We start from the raw sequence: 21,595 nt of genomic DNA, 5'->3' as shown, positions 1-21,595 counted from the left end.
TGTCTTGCTGCCCTTGCCAGAAATAGGAGCAGTTACATAAGAGTGCTTGGGGGCTGCTGTGTTCACATCTGGACCTGGGAAGCGCCGCGCTTGGCTGGCTCATCATCGTTGATTCTAAATGGGTGATTTCATCACATTGACAGATAACCACCCAGAATTAGACTGAGGGGCTATCCTCCACCATTAAAAAAAATAGCCTCCAGAATTTAAACATGGCTTCAAAAAGTATTTCTCAAAATAGGCCCCAGGGGTGCATCCAGAATGAACACTTTGGAGTCACTTACTAATGTTAAAGCCCAATAAGAGGGAAGGGATAACTAGAAGCAGCAGTTTCTTTCTAGATCTTTGTTTTACCTATAGCACTGACCGTGATGGTATGTATCACTTGATAAAACATGGTTCACTATCTTTGGAGTTATCCATATTCTGACCTTGGACCCATCAGGATAGATTACCACGTGAAGAAGCATTTCACTTTGGACCACTCCCTGAGGGGAGGAAGTGCCCTAAGAGAAGAATAGTCTGTCTTGTTTGGTTTCTCCAAACTCACTCTCCTTCCAGATGATGATGTACCACGGAATGACAGCCTAGCTCCCAGAGTCTTAGTGTTGGTCAAGCTGGGGGTGTGGAAAGTAGCTGTGCTAATTGCCTTCGTTTGTCTTCCATCCACATGGTCCTGATGCTGCTTCTCTTGACCTCTTCCCAATGTTATCAGCAGCTGCCTGGGGATGCTAACTTGCTTTCTTTGGCCTTATTTTATGGTGATGATAAGTACCACGTACAGAACACCACTGTATAGGAAACCTTTTTCTGCCATTTGGATTACTCCCTATCACACAGCAGGGTCAACTGATGTTGCCATCTCTGCTTCTCCCCAAATGGGACTTCCTGTGGTGGGATCCTCTATAACATGACCTCCGCATGAGTTCGGAACAGAAGCAGGCTAGTCAGCCAGCCTGTCTTTTGAATGCTTTATCTAGTTTAGACCAGAATGTCAGCCAGTAACAGAGTTCAAGGATAAATCCCCACTGCACAAGGGAGCTGCACCTGCTAGGTGCCCTAAGATGTCAGTCTGGAGGGGTAACCCTGACTTTACCCAAGTGAGGTGGGACTTCTACTGTGCCTCCAGAATCAGCAAAAAATAGGTGATCCTGGAACTCCCTGGAACCCTTACCTACAGGGCTGGGACAAGGCAGCTCCAAGAGACACTGCTTAATTCATCACCAGCTTCTTTGCCTCCATCATGTGACTATCGAGCTACAATGGGTTTTCACATTCAGTTATGTCAACCTCTCCTTTTCCCAATGGGTTCCCTGGGAACTGGAGAGATAGAAGAACTTGCTTAAAACTCTCTGATGGTTTTTGAGATAAGACTAGAAAAGAAAACCCCAACTTCCCCCCCTTGCCACCTCTTGCCTCTGCTTTCATTCTGATTTCATAGGAAGACATTAGCCACCAGGCTCCGGGCCTCCTGCTGCACAGACACAGTGGTCCTCCTCTGACTCACTGTTCAGAATGTGCCCAGGCATTTCCACCTAAATAGCATTTTTCCTCTTTGTTAAGTAATGTAGGAGACAATATTCACCTCTGGAGGTGCCATGTGAGTAAGCAGAGTGCCAGCTGCCAGGCAGGTAGTATTTGTCGAACCCGCTGGCACTGGAGCCAAATACAAGACACTTGGAAACCACAGCACCAGCTTGCCTCACCAGGCAGCTGATTGGTCTGATGTTTTGACTCCCACTTTTCTGCAAGCATATTGTTTTGAATCACCCCCAAGTCTTGCTAGCCATATCTCATTTTATGACGAAGAAATTTCAGCTTCTTAGGATCTAACCAGCCAGTACTTTGGCATATGGGGAGCTGTATTAGTGAGCTCAGTGTGTGTTGGGAGATGTATTAGTGAACTCAGTGTGTGTTGGGAGCTGTATTAGTGAGCTCAGTGTGTGTTGGGAGCTGTATTAGTGAACTCACTGTGTGTTGGGAGCTGTATTAATGAGCTCACTGAGTGTTAGGAGCTGTATTGGGACTTTCCATGATGTCAACAAAATACTAACACAAGGTACTGATAGACAAAAGAGGATCATTTTGCTTTATGATTTCGGAGGTTCAAGGCCAAGGCTCGGCAGGCCCAATGGCTTTGGATTTGGGCTGAGGGCAGCACATGAGGGAAGTGCCTCTCAAAGCAAGCATGTGCTCTACGAGCAGGAAGCAGAGAAAAGGCTGGCATCTTACAGTCCGCTTTGAAGAAACACCCTCAGTGTCTCTACGTCTATGGCATTTGGATTTCTCTATAGTCTGAAACACAGAAGACAGGAAGAACTTACGGGAAAGGGTGTTCAGCCATGGCCACGGTCTCCCGTCTTTCTCTGTGAAGGTTATGTATCAGTCACAGTCCACATCGATTTCAGAAAGACCTGCGGCTGCAGTGCAGTGGCCCACTTGAACAGTGGTTTTGAATTCTCACATTTGAAGCAGAGCTAATGAATCACCAAATGACCTTTTCTTTTACAGTGAAGCGTGCATTGCAGGGAGGCAGTGGAGAAAACAAGAACCACACAGAGATATTAGGAAGAAATACTAATCTTTTACACACAAGATCCACATTTGTCCTTGGGACTCTTCGTCTCTAAAGGCAAGATGAATTCAGCTAGGAATTGTTGGGAACAATTCAGAGTTTTCTTTCATTGCATTCAGCAGGGGATTGCGAATCCTATTAATGTGCCTGTTGAGCTTGGAAATTTGTCAGTAGAATAGAACAAAGCGAAGAGTCAGGTCGCTCCTTATTCCATCGAGCAGAAAGCTTTCTACACTAAAACGAATACTGCATAGTGCTGGCTGTCTTTTTACATTGACATTTTGAAGGTACTATAGCAGCAATTTGTATTATTTTATGACTTATAGCTAATTCATAATTGCTAAAGGCTTTATCTCAAAGCCCCAAGGTCTCATTTTGGGAAGAGTGTCTGATACCTCTTTCATGCACTCCCTCATCTTTCTGGGGTTTTTCTTCCCCCTTACGATTTGCAAGGATGGGCACAGAGCACACTGTTTGGTGATCAACCGATTCACCTCTGGGAGTTCTGGATGCAGCTCACTAAGGAAGCACTTCATTCTCATCTGATGAGCAAAGCAGTCTCCCGAGAGACTGAGGCCTGTCATCTGTGCTACAAGTGATCATCCTGAGCTAGGTGGACCGAAGATGTCAAACTCGGTGTTAGGCTCGGTGTCATCAATTGTAGCTTATATCCCCCCCATCATATCTACTTTATTGCAATGGGTATCTACTTTCAAAAAATATAATATACTCATATATCTTAGCACGCTAGTGTTGATTCTGCAGAGAAACGTAACGAATAAGAAACATAATACACAGTCTCATAAATGTGGACATGAATATGCATATGTATACACTGATTTACTTATATGCATGTGTGGTTTGTGTGTATATTTTAGAGGAGTCTACAAATTTATAAATGAATAGATTGCTATAATGAATGGGCTCACATAGTAACAGAGGCTAGAAAGTTTGAGATCTGCCATCAGCAAATTGGAGATCCAGGAGAAGTAATGGTCCTAATTCCAGTCTGAGTTAGAGTTCCAGAACCAGAAGAGCCTATAGCCTAAGGTCCACTCCCAATCCAGGTACAGGCAGAAGAGGTTTTATGTCCTGGTTTTAAAGAGACTGAGATTCTGTCTTACTCAGCCTTCGATCCAGGTCTTAACCAATTAGTGGAGGAACACCATGTCATTAGGAAGGGCAATCTGCTTACTCCATCCAATCAACGTGCTAACCTCTCCAAAAAATGCTCCCACAGACCCACCCAGGATGATGTTTGACCAAGTATCTCGGTACTCTGTGGCCCAGGCGAACTGATACATACAAGCGTTCCTCACAGTCGCTTATAATCCATGCTTCCTAAAGTGCTGCTGTGACCCATGTGAAAATAGATGTGTGACATCTAAGTTTGTGCAGAGCTGCATTCCATGGCTTCATACGACAAATGCCAAAGTAAGCAGCGCAATGTAAGAGTGATTACAAAAATGACTAGTCTCCATCAGGGGCTTGAAGACTTTAAGTGGGTGTGAGGTTGGTTGGAACTCATCAGTTATTCCAGGCAGGTTATTGACTAAGCCAGTGATCTCTGACCTGGCTACATAGCAAAATCACCAGCATCATTAGAAACACAAGGACCGCAAGGCAGAGGTACAGAACCAGAATTTTCAGGGGACAGAAAGAACCTCATTGAAAAGGAATCCTGGATCATCACCTTTCAAATTCCAGGAGGGAAGGGCTTATGTTCTGTTCAGTCTAGTCTGTGCCAACAGTTGAGGCCTTGCTGAATGATTAACACTAGCCCGAGTCCACAGTGTGCTATTGTACAGAGGACATTGTGCACGGTTGACACTAATGGTAGTTTCTAGAAGGGTTAGAGACACAGTGTAGCTAGCACAGAGTCTTCTTAGTAAGGCTCCTTGGAGACCACTAGTCACATTGCATCCAGAGGTCATCTCTTCCTTCCACTGTAATGACACTGTTCTTCTAGACTGTACCTAGTAGCTCCCTCTCACTCATTCACCCTCTTCCTCCCTTTATCTCTCCTTCTTTCCTGCCTTTGCAGATCTGCCTGTCTCCTGCAGGCGGTGTCTGAGTCCCCTAATGTGAGAGGCAGCTTTACTCTGACCTGGCTCTAGACTCAGGCTCATGACCTCAGGCTCTGATCTCTGACCATTCTTCCTTGTAACTCTCTAAAAGGATGTAGATCTTAAAGAAGGGCTATCTCTAAACTCGAATTCCTTTGTTTATTTGATAGCTTTGCCCTAAGTACAGGACAGGGGGTAAGAAACCATGGCATAGTAGTTGTGTGGTTTGGGGTGTTGCTCTTATTTAACTGACTGATTGATTTTTTTCAACTGTGGAAACTTCCTGGCAGTTTTTGGAGAGAACAGGCTTCTCATCCTCTTTTCCCCCTTAGGGACTGAGCCTATAACTCACAGTTCAGTGATTTTGGAAACTGATATAGGACAAAGTATACAATCTTAGTGTGTGTTGGTGATATTTGTGTAGACCATTCAGAATCTGTCAGTTCACCTGAATGGGCTCAGTGAGAAATGCTTCATGAAATAGAAAGCTAGGTGCAGACCCTGCAGTGGGAAAGAAAAGGAGTAAGAAGTCAGTAGAAGTCAGAGCTGTATCTGCAGAGAGAGGGATGCTATCCAGAGGCAGATTCGTGGTCCCAGAGGGAGTATAAGGGCTGCTGCCACCGTCTGCTCTTTCTCTCTAGCCATTTATCCTGGAAACTCTGGTCCTTAGTAGACTGGCTTGTCAGGTTGTTACTATTTAATAGCTTTCCATAAGATACTGGCATCATTAAAGGCCAAATAGTAGTGCTGACAGCTATGGCTTGTTTATAGAAACGAAGGCAGCTTGCCTTGTTATAAAATAACTTATACCGCATGAACATGGTTTCACCTTTATATACGTTATTGCTTTTCCTTTCTGACCAAAGTTGTTGCTGCTGCTGTTGCTTTTAGGTGTGGAGGATTTCTGCCAGTCCTGTGGAAATAGTTATTGGCCTCACCACAGTAGAGACCTATTCTGAGAACTATATCACAGACTGATATTATTTTGGTACAAACACCACACAGTATAAGCGTGTCCTTTCACACACCTGGATAGCCCTGATCAGTAGCATTACATGCTCTCTCTCCTTTCTGCCCTTTCCATGGTCTCCTATTTAATCTTGTAGTCTGTGTCCACTCTGAAAACCCCTGAATTATACACATGTAAACATTAAAACTCGGAATCTACATGTGAGAGAAAGCATACAATGTTTTCTTCCTGAGACTGGGTCACTTCTCTTAGCAGAATTTGTTCCAGTTCCACCCGTTTTCCTAAAGATTTCATAATTTCATTTTTCTTTACAGTTGAGTAAAAGTCCACTGTATGCCCTAATTTTCTAAATAAGACCTATTTCAGACCATGTCCTTGAGAGTTCAAGAGGAACACTGAGAGGCTTGCTGGAGGTAAGAAGATACTAGAATATCTTAACACCTCTCACAGACAGAGTGAAGTAACAAGCAGTGTGGCTCTGAGGAGAGTTCAGGCAGGGGATCTGTTGTAGAGTCAGACCCATGTGGCAGTTAGATCCCTTCCTGTAGCTCCTTAAGGTTGGGGGTTCACAGCAGGAGCCTGTAGCCAGGCTCTCTGATCCCCCAGAAGGCAGAGGAGATGGGGGTGGAGCCTACAGCCAGGTTCCCTGGTCCCCCGAAGGTCACAGAGATGGGGATGGGGAGCAGGGTATGTGGCCATCAGTACCCCTTGGATGTGCCTCCATGTGTCTCTTGATTGGGTGCTAAAAAGTCAGCTGCCTGAAACATGGCACATGCTTTACAGTCATTTTCATTTTTTTTATAGATGTAAAGAGTACATAGTAAAATAATAAAAGCTATAGAACACTTAACATATAAAACCAACAACATTGTCATTTATGGTCTGTCATAAGTGAGTGTGTATATCTTATCCAGCCGATGATACGGTCTGTGTGTTTTTATAAGTAGACTACAATCATATAGTGTCACTATGTGGTAGGAATTTCTAAGATCTACTTTTTTCAAGCAGGGTCTCACTCTATGGCCCAAGTTCACCTTGAAGTCATCATATAACCCAGCCTATGTGTGTCTGTGAATCTGTGCGCACTTATGTTCATGGCTGTGTGTTTATGTTCATGTCTCTGGGTGTATCTGTATGTGAATCTGTATATGTTACATTCATGCCCATCTTTCTGTGTGTCTGTGTCTGCATCTGTGTGGTTCTTTTCTGCATCCTGCTCATGTCCTTTATTTAAACATGTCATAGGGACCACTAGGCCAGGATCTTGGTGGTCTCTGTAGACTCTAAGTGCCAAGAGTGGCTTGTTCTTTTGAGGATGATGGGAAGAAGTTTTCCCTACCTCTACCTGCAGACTTTCCCCATGGGTGGATTTTTCTTTCCTATAAATATGAACATGAAGGATCCAGGAACAAGCAGCTCGGATACTTGAGTACAAATTTCCCATAAGGACTCCATCACCTCAAGGGGTGAAAGAAGAGGCCCTTCCCATAATGAGAGTCTCCTTAGAACAAGACTCACCACCATGGTATGAGATTGGTGGATGTCTATTTCTCAAGGGTGAGCCTCATTATTTATCCTTGACCTTTGAACTGGTTCCTTAAACATCAAAACACGTGAAGACACGGCACCATGTGGCATTCCATGCTTCTGCCTTTGATTTCACAGCTTGGGATCCAAAGGCTCTTTTGCTTGTACTATAGCTACAGTGTCTGTGCCAAGCCTAGTTTGGTATGGGGTAGGGGGTGTAAGTGAGTAATAAAAGGACTTAGTAATGGTAGCTTCTGTAAAAGAAACAGAAACAAAAACAAACAAAAGCCATTAAATACACAAGCCAACATCTATGATGGATGCGAGGGTTTCATGGTTCATGTTCAATGTGTGTGACTTGTTAGTCCTTCTTCAGGGTTGTAGAAGTATTCTAGGCAGAAAGAAGGAAAAGATTAGCGCATGGCGGCGGGGCTGGGGGACGGATCCCAGCTGCCAGGATGGTATGATCACATTCTTCCTTGCTCCTACCTGGTGACATTTCCACCACTTTCCTCCCAGCAAACTCTGCCCAAGACGTTGGATTCCTCATAAGTCAGAAAAAGACCACCAGCCTCCTGGAGTGCAGCTGCAGGCTGCTGCTGTTATTAAGAGTATAAATCATAAGATAAAAAATGCCAAGGAGAGTTAGGAGCCAACCTGAAATAGGGCTGGATGTGGGGCTCCTCTCCTCACTGAGGTAACCCTACAGAGGCTGAGGGAGGCTCTAAGCACAGTCAGGAGACCTTCACAGAGAACTGGAGAGCAGCACCCAGAGCAGTCATATGGGTGGTCGGGTCATCCTGCTGGCTGATGAAATAAATGGCACAGACCCCTAACACCTCCACTTCTGTGTGCGCACACTGTCCTTTCCTTGGTCCTTGACACTGTCTGCTTTAGTTCTTTCTATTCAGCACCCACCCCTCTTCATTCTTATCTACAGCCATGCTCAGTTATGAGCTTTTGAGAAGCCACAGTGGTGGTAAAGCTTGTACTCTGATTCCCAGTGAAGAGCCGCAATGCTAAGCAAAACATTTCCACTGGCTCCCTAACTCAAAAAGCAGCACGATCAACTCCAGAACAATAGCTGTGCTATTCAAAGAATTCTTCTGTTGTCCCCACTCTCGCATTTGTACGATGTGACTGTGTGTATTATCCAGCGGGTCAAGCACCATTTGACTGGGTTGAGAGTAGCTGTGCCAATTGAGATTGGACTCAGCACCCAGTAGGAAAAGCTGTGACCTCCACAGGAATTCCTGTGCCAGGGTCACACTGCAGATGACCTTTTCAAGAAGATAGCTGCCTTGAGATGTATAACTTCAGAGCGAACATGAAGCCCAACAAATCGTCGCCCTGTTATGGTGAGGGTGAATCTGTCACCATCTGTGCAGCAGCAAGAATGGCGTTGTTGCTCTGAGACAGGTTTTTATGTGCACCCCACAATGGACTGTAACAGCCCGCCTTCCTTTCGGCATGCTGTGATTACACGTGCGCACCCACCGCACCCCAGGGAACAGGTGTGCACCCACCGCGCCCAGGGAACAGGTGTGCACCCACCGCGCCCAGGGAATAGGTGTGCGCCCACCGCACCCAGGGAACAGGTGTGTGCCCACCGCACCCAGGAAACAGGTGTGTGCCAACCACACCCAGGGAAAAGGTGTGCACCCACCATGCCCAGGGAACAAGTGTGCGCCCACTGCACCCAGGGAACAAGTGTGCACCCACCGCACCCAGGGAACAGGTGTGTGCCCACCACACCCAGGAAACAGGCGTGTGCCCACCGCACCCAGGGAACAGTGCACCCACAATACCAAGGGAACAAATGTGCTCCCACCGCACCCAGGGAACAAGTGTGTACCCACCACATCCAGGGAAGAGTCCTTTACATACGAGCCTTCCAATAGAGAAGACAATGGAGTATCTAGCTGGAGAAAATACAGCTCCTCTGGTCCTGTCCCTGGTGATGTCCATCCACCATCAGCACTGAGCACAGAGCTGCATCTGCAGCAGGACAAGCTGCAGGGAAGCTTTGAGGCCAGGCCCATGGCTGGTGAGAATAGGGTTCTGGGGACGCTGGAGCGGCAGGAGAGTGGCCTTCTGGGCTCAGTACCTGTGGTTTTAGCCACTGCCCAGAATGAGGAAGGGCTCTATCAGGGTAGCTGCTAGCCTGTTGTGTCTTCCTTTACCCATGCTCCCGTTTGCCAGCTCCTCCAGCAGAAAAGCAATCACCTGTCACTAAAGTTCATTTTGAGACTAACTCTATGTCAGTTTGGATCTAAAACAAGCATCCTGGAGCTGGGACATCCTGGATTCAATTCTGCTTCCTCTGTTTCTTCATCTTTCCAATAGGACAAAATGCTACCAACCTCATGAGATTGTTGTAAAGATTAAATAAATTAAACATTTAATACAGAGCCTGGCCCACAATAACCGCATACATATTGTTGGATGTGTAGAATCTTTTACTTGACGGAAAAGAGATCTTGACAATTCTCTGCACTCGTTGTTTGAGGAACATTAAGCTCTGTATCTTCAATAGCCCAGATGTGCATACAGCTATCAACACATAAGGACATTTTTGAAAGACACAGGCGATATCTAAAATTCTCAGGATGAAGTTGCATGCTAGCATTCTCTAACTTTCTATTTTCTCTGTGCAAAGAATACAACATCTGCAAACAACAGCTGGACAAATATTGCAAGATATAATCCCAGCTTCTTGCCATGTTAGCAGAAGCTGTTGGAAGGGAGCGATGGGTGGGGAAGTATGCCTCATGTTGGTACCATTTTATGGCTGGAAGAAAGACTCCAATGAGTCATTTTCACCAAGGAAAAGTTTCAGAGAGCAACCTAAGACTACATGATCAAAGCTTCCTGGGTGCCATCCGATCGCATGGCCAAGAAGCCCGGATTTATCAGGGGCTGATGGATGGACTCCGTTTATCTGGAGAACATCATCTGAGTTCCAAACATCTGTTTGCATCCATGCCCTGCGTTTCCATAATTTGGCTTCATGGAAGGTACTGTCCCCTGCCCCACCACCATCAGAGTCTACCCAGAGAAAGGAAAAAGCAGGATATGTATCCTAAAAAGGGAACAAGAAGCCTGAACTACATTAAAAAACAAAAACAACAAAACAAACTTTCCCCAGGAGGACTGGGTTGAGGAGCCGTTGGGTAAGAATCCATGCTGTGGAGCATGAGGACCTGAGATCAAATCCCCAACACCCATGTATAGAGCCAGGCATAGCTGGGCATGCCTATAATCTCAGCTTTAGATTTGGGCAGATATCTATCTATCTATCTATCTATCTATCTATCTATCTATCTATCTCTATCTATCTATCTATCTATCTATCTATCTACTCTCTCTCCATACACATATATCATACATGTAACATATAAGCAAAAATAATAAAAAGTACCCCTGGGGTTGGGCTCATCGGGCAGATTACACAGCTCATCACAAGCCTTTGTGAACCCATGTTGTTTTAGCTCAGCATCCAGAGCTATTTTCTCCACTTGGTCACCCTGGTTCTTTGGGGATGGGGATGAGGCTAGGTTAAATCACATGAAGAGAAAGCAGAACTAGCTACTGAGATACATAAAGAAAATAAGACACAGAAGAAAAAAGCATACCTAGGTCAGGGGTCAAAATCTGCGGTCAACTCCAAGGCCTCCAAACTTCACTGCACATGAATTTTCTGCCTCTATTTTTTTCCTGAGGATTAAATAAAAATGAGGGCACATCAGACCCCTCCCAGAACTACCCTATTCGCTACTCACTGGCTCTTCAATCCTGACCTTCCACGATAGAGCAGGCTGAGAAGCCATGTTATAAATAGACCATAGTACAGCCTCTTGGCACTCATAGACCAGGTTATGCACTCCTTGGGGCGAGGAGTTCTGGAACACTCTTGTCCTCACCTGCTATGCACTGTAGGAGACGGGGTTGCTGCCCACTCCAAAGGATTTTCCTCCCAGGCTGGAAACTGGCCCTGGTGGTACACTATAAGAATACTTCTGGCTCGATGATTTAGCAAACACAGAAGACAATAAAAGTTTCAGGGTATTTTAGGATGAGCAAATATGCTCTTTTTGATGGGCAGGCTGGATTCTCTCTTGGCTCAGTGCCGAATCTGTGGATCTAGAGTTTGTGTGGCTGCTTGCTGTTCCTTTGGGGATTAGAGAGGGCATTGGTGGTGGGAGTGAGAGGCTAGAAACTGACTCTTACTTCTGAACAAAGTGACCAGCATGTAGATTTTCTTGCTCTCTGCTCAAAAGTGCAAGACCTGATGTAACCTGGAGTTATGTTTTCTAGCTGCTAGGTAGTTTGGGGTCCAGCAACCACAGTTTTCAGCCATTATTTATATATGTGTGTGTGTATCTCCGAGTCTCTGATGTGTGTGTGTGTGTGTATGTGTGTGTGTATATACTGTGTATACTATGATAGCGTCATACAAACCTGGTCAGACAGACCTGCCTTATCAGTCCTTGCCTTCGACATTGTTTGGTGACAGGATTTCTTATTGTCTGCCACTGCATATGTCGGCTTACGCCTCCCTCACAAGCTTCAGGCTGTTGACTCTCCGGCCTCTGCCTCCCATCGCCATAGGAACACTGAGATTACAGATACACCTCCAGCTTTGCATGGGTTCTAGGAATCTGAGCTAAAGTTTTCACATTTGCACGGCAAGTGCCTACCCACTGAGCCATCAGCCCAATCCCATTATCTTTTTTCCAATAAAGTGAAACCATCTGGTTTTTAAAGTTAGAGCTGATAAGATGATAGTTTGACCCAACAAACTTAGGAAGCCAAGAGTTCTGAAAGATTCCTGAACTCCATAGGTCAAGAGGACTGTAAGCATTATAGAACTCGACTCCAGATTCTGATTTGAAGACAGACCCATGAAATGGAACCAGCAGACAATTTTGCCTCATTCACAACAGCTCGGGTAATTTATTATACTAAGAAATAGAGATGCTTGCTCTGACAAGTTGGCTTCTGTGATTTAGTTGCCAGAATTCCAAAGGATAGAATTTTTTGAATGATGAGATTTATTTGATTAATCTTGGAAGCCTCTGTTGTTTTGATACTCAACATTGCTCTTCCTTATTCCAACCTTATTGTATAAGTGATGATGCTGTAGAACACTGACAGTTTCTGAGGCCACGATCATTTTGTCCTTCCTCCACTGTCATGTTGGATTGAATTATGAGAACCGGGAAGGGTAGAGGGACTTTTCACCAATACCACTTGTTGTTGCATGGCTTTGAACAGGTAACAATGTCAAGTTTGAATGGATTTAAAATGCTAAGTTCTGGAAATCATCTCAGTGTAGGAACATAAAGAGCCCAGTGTCTCTTGCCAGTGAGTTTGTTTTAAATCTTTCTGTACTATTGGCGACCTGCCTGTGTGGCTTACCTTTACCCTAGGTATTCCAGTTTCTCTATCCCACTGACTTAAATGTGAAACAGTCTTTACTGTCCCTAACAGCCATCTTTGTCCTCTCTTCTAGTCTGAGGGTCTACTCTCACACATCAGCTGTGTTGAGATGCTCACAACCAGAAGAAACCCTGGCTGTACCGAGAGGGTTCCTTCACTGTCTACATTTTCTTCTGTCTTAGCAGAAACCCAGGGACCATGATCCTGTCGGAGCATTATAAGGAAGGTTTTGAAGTGGCTTGATTATAGATTCATCACCACTGACCTGGAAATCTAGCTACATTACTTCTGAATAGTCAAATTTAAACAAAAATTAGATTGAAGTCTCTTGCTGGAAGATTAGCAGTGCTCATACAGTTTTTAGCTGATCCCAGTTCTGCTGTGAACCAGTAGTAAGCTCTGATGCTTCCAGTAGCAACTAAAATGTAGTCTTCCATGCTGATGCCATTCTACACAACAGGAAATCAAGATCTCTAAGAACACATATGTTATAGTGCCTCTAAAGTAGCATCAGCTTTGGGGTTTACAATTGGGGTTCATTTTCTCCTGAACAGCTACTGCCAACAAGAGCTCAAGACACAACTGTAGGACTGATATGAGTAACACCCCTGTGACATAAAGTAAGTTATTAATCCAATTTCCCTTAAATGAGATAAATTTACTCATCCCAAGTTTCTCTTCCAACAGTACAATTCTTATATTCGGACTTATTCCATTAGTACACATGTATACATTTGTATGAGCTCTCAGTGGTTGCATTGGGACATACACATAGACATAAGCACATAGATCAATAGACTGGAGATGTAAGCTATGATAGTATACAAGAACTGTCTACTGTCTCATTCCTGCTGTTACAAACATTATTGGATATTTTATTTATTTGTGATTGTAGGGGAAGTCTAGATCGTGTGTGTGTGTGTGTGTGTCTGCATGACTATATAAATATCTTTCTAAATCAGTTCAATACCCATATGAGGTCTATAGGGTCAGTATGCTGATATAGAGATAAAGAATATGGACTTAGATTCAACAGCCAATCAACTCTGTTAACTAAGTGTCTGACTGGAACTCAGACTGTCTCCTTAACTCTGGATCCTGAGTCCTTAACCACAACCTTCTTCTATTTAGCTCTTGTGACAATCCGAGCATCTAAGTTCAGTCTCTCTGCTGTTATAGACAAGAACACTGAAGCCAAGGAGAAGTGGTCCATCCAGAGCTCTGCTCAGTGTTTCCATTATTGTGTTTTGGCTCTGACTGAATTCAGTCTTTTCCAAACAGATACATTGATGCAAAAAGCAGAAATAGGCTGCCTATCCACAGATTATATCATTTAGGAAAGAAAATTTATTTTTAAGCCATAAAGGAAATCATTGCTTCCCTCCAACTGAAATAATCTCATTGGGAAGGTTATGCACAGAATAGACAAATATTGGGAGCTTATTATGTGATTTTTCCCATGTATTAATTGACATAACCTTTCCCAAGCTGTGGGTAGTTTTGTTTTTTTTTTTTTTTTTTTTTTTTTTTTTTTTTTTTTTTTTTTTTTTTTCTCTGTTTTGCAGAGGAGGCACTGGGAAGTTAAATAGCTTGGCTATGGTCATACAGCTTACACGAGTCATACTAAGATTTGCCTCCAGCAGATGGGCCGAACCTGGGCCTTAAGCACTCGGATGATTGCCACATTAGTTTGTTTGAGTTCCGTGTGTTTAGCAAGGAGCCTAAAATGTCACTGCCAGTAGGGGCTCTGGGTTCCTATGTCTCTATCCTAGTTGTCTGAGGCTGGAATTACAGCAACTATGATCACATGAAAAGGCCCCCTAATTATAGTTAGAAAAACAAAACCACATTTTTCCACGGAGGTGATTGCAAATGGCAAAATTTTAAGGTTGATTTCTAAAACAACAACTAATAAAATAAACATAAAAGCTACAATTCAATACCTTTTTCAAAAATCTTTGGCCATTATTAAACAGGTTCTAGAAAATGCCTTCATCATCTCGTACATACTCACTAAGCAGAGCAATCCTCCCTAATTTGTCTCAGACTAATGAATCATAAGATGTCCGTGGCCCTGGGCCCATACACAAAGCGGTCTCATCTTTCCATTGGCCAGTGTCTTCATCACCTCCCAACAGTGCTTTCAAGTGGTCACAGAGACCAAGTTCACTTTCTACCTGGAGCTCCCACTCCACAAACACGTTAGAATCAGAAAAGAAAACCTGTAGAATCCAACTGCTGTGAGGAGATGCTGATTTAAGCGAAATCTATGAACCCCTCTGGAAATCAGGATAGTTCTTTGCTGTCGCTTTACCTAACAAGATCCCCACCTCTCCCCTTAAGTACCTTGGCATCGTTTATGAACTGAAATTTAATTCACTTTTCTTCAGTAACTATGACTTTATAGCATGCTTTTGCTAGGAAGTTGGGAGATATAAAACATCTATCTACACCTAAAAGAGGAAGCATTGCTTCTAGGACATTCAACTAAAGAGAGAGGAAGAGAGAGGGAAAGGTTGAAAATGACAGATATATTTTAAAGCCAAGCACTCTCCCACAGACTTATTTCCATGAGACAAGGAGAAGTGGGCCCATTCTGTTCATCAATTGACAGAATCTTCTTTTAAAAATATTCGTTCACAGGGATTAGCATAGTATGAGAGAAACAGCTGGAACATTGGACTTTGTCACCGTGTGCTTGAATCTTGACCATCAGTCAAGGCCTTGAGCTTCTGCTCCCCATCTGTCAAATGGGAGTCATGATATTATCATCTGTGAGCAAAGAGGACAGTTATCACTAACCACTGGGAAATGGTGACAGCAATGTGACTGAAATATTTGTGTACAAAAATATCTAACCCATGATTTGGAGAGAGAGAAAGAACAATAAATGGGAGCTAACAGGTTACAATAAACCCATTTGGATGCTTCAAAAAAAGTCATAAAAACCTGGAGAGACAGTACTTGATCTGCAAGGATTCATGTGGAAAAGCCTAGTGTGGTGGTGTGTGCTTTATAATACCAGTGCTGGGGAGGTGAAGGCAGGTGGAACCGTGGGGCTTGCTGGCCTGGCAAGCTAACCTAATTAGATGAGCTCCAGACCAATGAGAGATGCTATCCTCCAAAATCAAAGTGGGTGGTTCCTGAATACACCTGAGAGTGACTTCTGACCTACCCCAACACACATACAGAGGGAGAGAGAGAAAAAGAGAGAGAGAGAGAGAGAGAGAGAGAGAGAGAGAGGCAGGCTGGCTCAAAGTAGTTATAAAATGGGAACATATGAACTGGAGCATTAGAATTAGATGATGTTTGTTCATCTGTTCATTCAGTCTTGGCTGAGTTGCTCATCCTCTAAGTGAAGTATTTCCTTTCCTGTATCTCAGTTTCCTCTCCTGCCAATGATGCAGCTCCCTCTGCCTGTCTTTTTCCTCTCTCAATGGTTAGTAGATTGGTATAATAACGAAATGGCCTTTGTAAACATGATAGCGCAGGCTAGCTGCAAGTGGGCTTAACATGGAAATTACTGAACAATGTGATCCCGACCAGCAAAGCCCACCCAGGTCCAGACACCTGAGGCCGGGAGCATTAATCTTCATCTGCAGCTTAGATGACAGTGTTTGTGCAGAGACGGCTGAAGCAGAGCAGGGCACGGGACACGTGATTAGAGAGCAAATGCTTGCACACGTGGCTTTAAAGGTGTGCATTGTGTCCACTGAGGAAATTGCCTTGCACACACAGCTAGAAGAAGGTGAGACACAATTCTGGAGATTTTATTGCAAACAATGAAAAGTAGCACGGGAGGTGTGGAGGGAAAGAGCAAGCAGAGGAGGCAAGGAGTTTACAGTTTACCACGGGGTTTCCACTTCTCGTTATAAGACCTTATATTTCAAGGTTTGGCAGGCTGGAGAATAACCTGCTACTGACTATAGTCTAAAGCATCCAAATGTTGTTTGCAGAGTGTCTAGGCGCCTCTGTCCCACCCCTGTCTGGTGTTTTGAGAGAGAAATCAGTCTCTTTTCCTTGTGTGCAAAGGGCCAGCAGTCTCCATGGAAGGTTTCTGTTTTTAGAACTGATGATAAATGTGCGTGAGGGATCCCGTTAAGCTGGGAATTCCTTTGAAATTCTCATTTCTCTTTCTCTCAGCTGTCCATAGATAGATCCTGGCTACATTTGGGTCTGAAAGCTCTTCAGCCTGACTCCCCCTTGAGAGTCATGTTCTTTTTTGAAAGGCGCTTTTTAAAAAGTGAAGACTGTTTTTTCACTCAGAATAAGAATATTCTCCAGCAGGGAGGGTATTGAAGTAACGGGATCCATATGTTGAGGCCGCCAGCTAATGCTCAGCATATGGGCCAGCGAACTTTGCAGGCAGAAGTATGCTCCTGCTTTTAGGCAATGCCCTGGAAACTCCACAAAGGGATATTGCTCAGGTAAGTCATGTTGGAGGCACAGCTTCAGGACTTCAAAGTACCATTTATTCCCTGAAGTGTGAGACACCAAAAACAATGGAAAAGCTTCTGCTTGGCCCCAAGCTCTCAGAATAGCAAAGGGGCTCAACCCTGGGCTTTCTATACTCCCTAAGAAAATGGCCTTGCTAAGGGCTGTCAGTATATCCAGATGGTTTCTTACATTCAGTGGGAACATCTTCCCTTCACAAAGATCACACTGCAAAGTGAGCTAGAACTGGGGAGAGCCAGGAGGCCTGGTCTCCACAACACAGACCTGTACCTAGAAATGACTGTAAAGAAATCGTTTCATTGCTCCCCCACATCTGGAAAGTGAAAAGGCAGGTCAGGGTGATCTCTGAGACCCCTTCCCAGTGTCACAGTGTGGAACTGAGCAGCACCTAAGTCCAGCTAGAGAGGATGAGGAAGGCAATCCCAGCTGGTTGCATCTGGACCATGGACTCAGTCCTTGCCAGCGTCATGTCCCAGTACAACCGTGTGTACCAGGGCTAGGCACAGAAAGGTTGAGGGTGGGGAGGACGAATTCCTGGGAACGAAATAAGCCCTGATTCCCAGACTGGTTGGCAACAGCAAAGTGGAGGTGAAAACACGCCCTAGATTGTTTTACTATTCCCCGCAGCCCAGGTTTTTCAATGCGCCCAAGTTCAGCCTCTTAGCCACAGAGGAGAGCTCAGCTCCCTCCTCTCCTTGATCCTGAACCATTTTCCTTATCCCTTTCTCCCTTCCATTTTTTTTCCTCCATGCTGGCTCCACTTCACCCCTTTCCCTCTATAGCCTCTGCTGAATTTCTCTGGACCTGCCTTGTCAGGATGGTTAGGAAAGCTGTACCCCAATACGCTGCCTTCCCCCTCCCTGTGTACTCCCTCTCCAGCCCCAGGCAGGCCTTTTGATCCCTGTATTCTGCTGAGCACAACTGTGGCCTCCTGTCTCATGAGTCCATACTCAGAGCTGCTGCACCAGCCCTGCCTGCGAGCCGGTCACCATGGCAACGGGCTTTCCCTCCATTATACTGTGAACAGAAAATGACTGTTGGAAGGAAGAGCTCAGTGTCTCTATGACCCAACCTGGGTTTCTATCGGAGGGTGGAGGGCAGGGCTGGTGCTTGTCTCGTAATGGCTCTGAGGAGCTCGGTCTGTAGAACCCGATGTATACTCACCTTCGCCTTTTAGATCTACTTAAAGAGAGCAGGGGCGGAAGGAAGCTGATTTCAAATGAATAAAGGATTCTGCTTCCCTATCCTAAAACTGTGTTTTCATGAACAGTCGTTATCTGCTCTAAGGAGATAAACGAGAAGCGGAATGAAGCGGGCATTGGTGGGATCTGGTGTTATGCATTTTTTTCTTATCAGTACCATGGGGAGACTGAGCTTATGGATATTCAAATAAAAAATGCAGGGAAAGTAGCCCCAGGAATGCAAAGAATCCCACAAAGTGCAGGCTGTGGGGTTTCAGAAGCACAGAAGACTGGCTGACCGTCCTGATCCTTATTTCCATCTCCGGAGATAGGTGTGATGGTTCTATGTTGCAGGGCAAAGCAGTCTCTCATCAGCACCCCTGCTTTAGAATGGGGCTGATTCACTGTGATCAAGCATGGCAGCACAGGGACTGCACAGAACTCTATGCGTGGTTCTGGGCTGACAAGCTGCCCGCCCTAGAGACACTTCAGACTGACACCCAAAAGGAACTGGCTGGCCGGCTCTCTCTGTGAATACGAAGCATAGCTGGCCCAGGGGACCCTTCCGCTCTTGACAGCAGATAGCGTGTAGGAGTGGTCTGGGCTGTGTCTACTTCTGGCTACAGGGTAAAGTCACTTTGATAGTGGCAAGTTCTCAGAAGCCAAATAAACCTCATAGTCTTTTTTTTAAAGCTGAGTTTGAAAATCCCATTTTTGAATGAAAGCTGTGGGGTTTGATCTCAAGTTTTTAAAGGTGTGTTTGAACTCAACTTTTTCCTTTTCTTTCTTTCTTTTTTTTTTTTCAGTTTCCCTGCAAGTGGATATTGTTCCCAGCCAGGGAGAAATCAGCGTTGGAGAGTCCAAATTCTTCCTGTGCCAAGGCAAGTGTCTTGGGTCCCATCACATTCCAAAGCTTGCCTCCAAAATCCGTTGCTCAGAGAGGAAGCTGGGGGTGCCAGACCTAGAATTCTGGACACTGCTCTCCTCTAGGTCAGCGGTTTAACCATTCCAAACCATGCTCAGAGATTTTCTCTTCATAGTGAAGAGAAACACTGTCTATATTTCTGTTTCACACTAGAGCATCTCAAAGGGGTTTGTAGGAAAACCAGCATATACCCCAGAGGGTGAATCATCTCAGGTCTTGTATCTTGCTTCTTGTCTGTAGCCAGTTCTAGAATGCAGAATAAATTTAGAAAAAAAAATGCCTCTATAGATCAGGTTAAGGTTCATTTCTTAGAATAACTCAGACCTTGAAAAGTCAAGGTTTTGAAAGTGCATTGAAGATGAGTGCCACTGGTTGGGAAGACACACATCTTGGTTTTCTACAACCGATTTGTTCTGTCCATCACCGTCACACACGTGCACAACACTGGGATATATCAGAGCTGGCATTCTTATTGCTTCCTTAGGAAATATCCCCTGATCATAATTGGGAAACATCAGGGGAGGAGAGTACGTGGAATTAGGCTTTGAGGCATTTGCAGATGACATGCCTGGGATTTGGAATGTAACAGAAACAGGAATGAACCGAACTAGGTGTGAGCCGCAGCATTTAACAAGCAGCTTTGGGTGGAAAGAAGCTTTAATTGCCACCATGATTTGCATCTGATCAGAGGGCTGTGGCCGATGGAAACATTTTCTCCAGCTCTGCCATCATTACTGCAGTTGCCATGATCTGAAGATAGCGCCTTAGTGCCCACAGCACATCTTGCAAATTGTGATATTTATTAAAAACGTGATGGACCCCAAAAGGAAGATCGCATGTCTATACCAAGCATCTATATAGAGCTAGGCAGTGCAGGCTGGTACCCACAGATAGGTAGTAGGACAAAGAAGGAGCATTGGCTTGGAGAGCCCTTCACCCTGACTCAACCTTGCTTTTAGGCAGCTGAGCAATTTTAGTGCCCCTCACAGGTGCCCAGAAAGAGAGGCATTGCTGATATTCTGTTTCCTCGGAGCATATAAGGGATTGCCTGGGCAATAGGCATCAGAATGTCACTCATACAGTTGCTGAAGTCAAAATGGCTGGAATCTTACCTCTTGGATTACCCAGTTTCTCTTATATTCAAATCAGATGACCAGTATCCACCCTCTACATCCTGATCAATTGGTTCAGGTCAATTAGGTCCTGGATCCCAGGGCTCACATAAAATAACCCCTCTTTATTTCCCATCCCATAATATACATTCATCTCTAGCTTAGTGCATGGACAGGACCACTAAAAACCATGACAGGCACATGTAGCTGGTGAGTTCTTTCAACTACATAATTAAACAGACACAGAACAGAGCTGCAAAATGTTTGAGATCTTTTTCCAGCCTTCCAGTCTTTGCCATGAGGAGCTCTTACTAGATAGCCACTGATACTCTGGAAGGGATTAATCTTCTTACGTTCTGTGTTCTGAAAATAATCTCTTCCTTCTTAGTGGCAGGAGAAGCCAAAGATAAGGACATCTCCTGGTTCTCCCCCAATGGGGAAAAGCTGAGCCCAAACCAGCAGCGGATCTCGGTGGTGTGGAACGATGACGACTCCTCTACGCTCACCATCTACAACGCCAATATCGATGATGCCGGCATCTACAAGTGTGTGGTCACTGGCGAGGATGGCACCCAGTCTGAGGCCACTGTCAACGTGAAGATCTTCCGTAAGGGCCCTCATGTGTACTCTTCACTCCCACCCTTGTTAGAAAGAAATGTGGGTGTGTAGCAAAAGCAGAGAGATGACAACAGGAGGGCCAGTAAGGGTCTGCCCCTGAGATGCTGAGTTCTGGTATATTCTCAAATGGTTCATGCTTGGCCTAGAATGCATAAGGCTGGTTTCCACTGGTCTTATGAGTCTACATTCCCACTGTCCTCCATGCCAGAAACTACACAGTTCCTAGAGGGCTACCATGGGTTCCTCCATGACTTCTAAGTGATAATGATAGACATACAGTTTAGGTTTTCCCTTTTTAATCCCATTTACCTTGCTGGTGATACAGACCAAAGACCCAGTGAGATGGGGTATTATATGAAAATACTTGATACTGCTCAGAAAAGGTAGTTCCCATTGCCACTGAAAGCCAACCTGGCAGTGACATCTCATTGCCTTCTTACTACGCATAGTGCTGGCTCAAGTCACAATAGGTGACAGCTAGCAGGTAGGTGTCGAGCAGCATATAGCATTTACTGCCATTCAGTGTGCTCTCATTCTTTGGAATTCTCTCTGCTGTAAGGAAGTTGGGGTGGTGTCAGAGTGGAAGACCAAAAAATAACCAATGACCCTCACTGTCACTGTAGGATAGATGTGACACTCACCACTGTACCATATGCATCATCACTACAGCAGGGAGCCCATTCCCCTCTAGAGACCCCTTAATGCTAGCTGCTCTGCCTTCATC

The 21,595-nt window shown here is 44.8% G+C and overlaps 1 protein-coding gene across 12 annotated transcripts in view; it reads left to right on the top strand.

Annotated features, from left to right (window-relative positions):
• The window catches only part of Ncam1 (neural cell adhesion molecule 1), a 296,835-nt gene that overhangs the window by 212,499 nt on the left and 62,741 nt on the right, over positions 1 to 21,595 (top strand). For all 12 annotated transcript variants that reach the window (XM_057766893.1, XM_057766891.1, XM_057766897.1 and 9 more), the window contains exons 2-3: positions 19,023 to 19,097; positions 20,642 to 20,860. In XM_057766893.1, coding sequence (XP_057622876.1) covers positions 19,023 to 19,097; positions 20,642 to 20,860 — 294 coding nt within the window. The remainder of the gene's footprint in view (positions 1 to 19,022; positions 19,098 to 20,641; positions 20,861 to 21,595) is intronic.

This window comes from Chionomys nivalis, chromosome 4, assembly GCF_950005125.1.
Source record: "Chionomys nivalis chromosome 4, mChiNiv1.1, whole genome shotgun sequence".
Classification (NCBI taxonomy): domain Eukaryota; kingdom Metazoa; phylum Chordata; class Mammalia; order Rodentia; family Cricetidae; genus Chionomys; species Chionomys nivalis.
The sequence above is the reverse complement of the archived record's forward strand: the minus strand, read 5'-3'. Positions and strand labels throughout refer to the sequence as shown.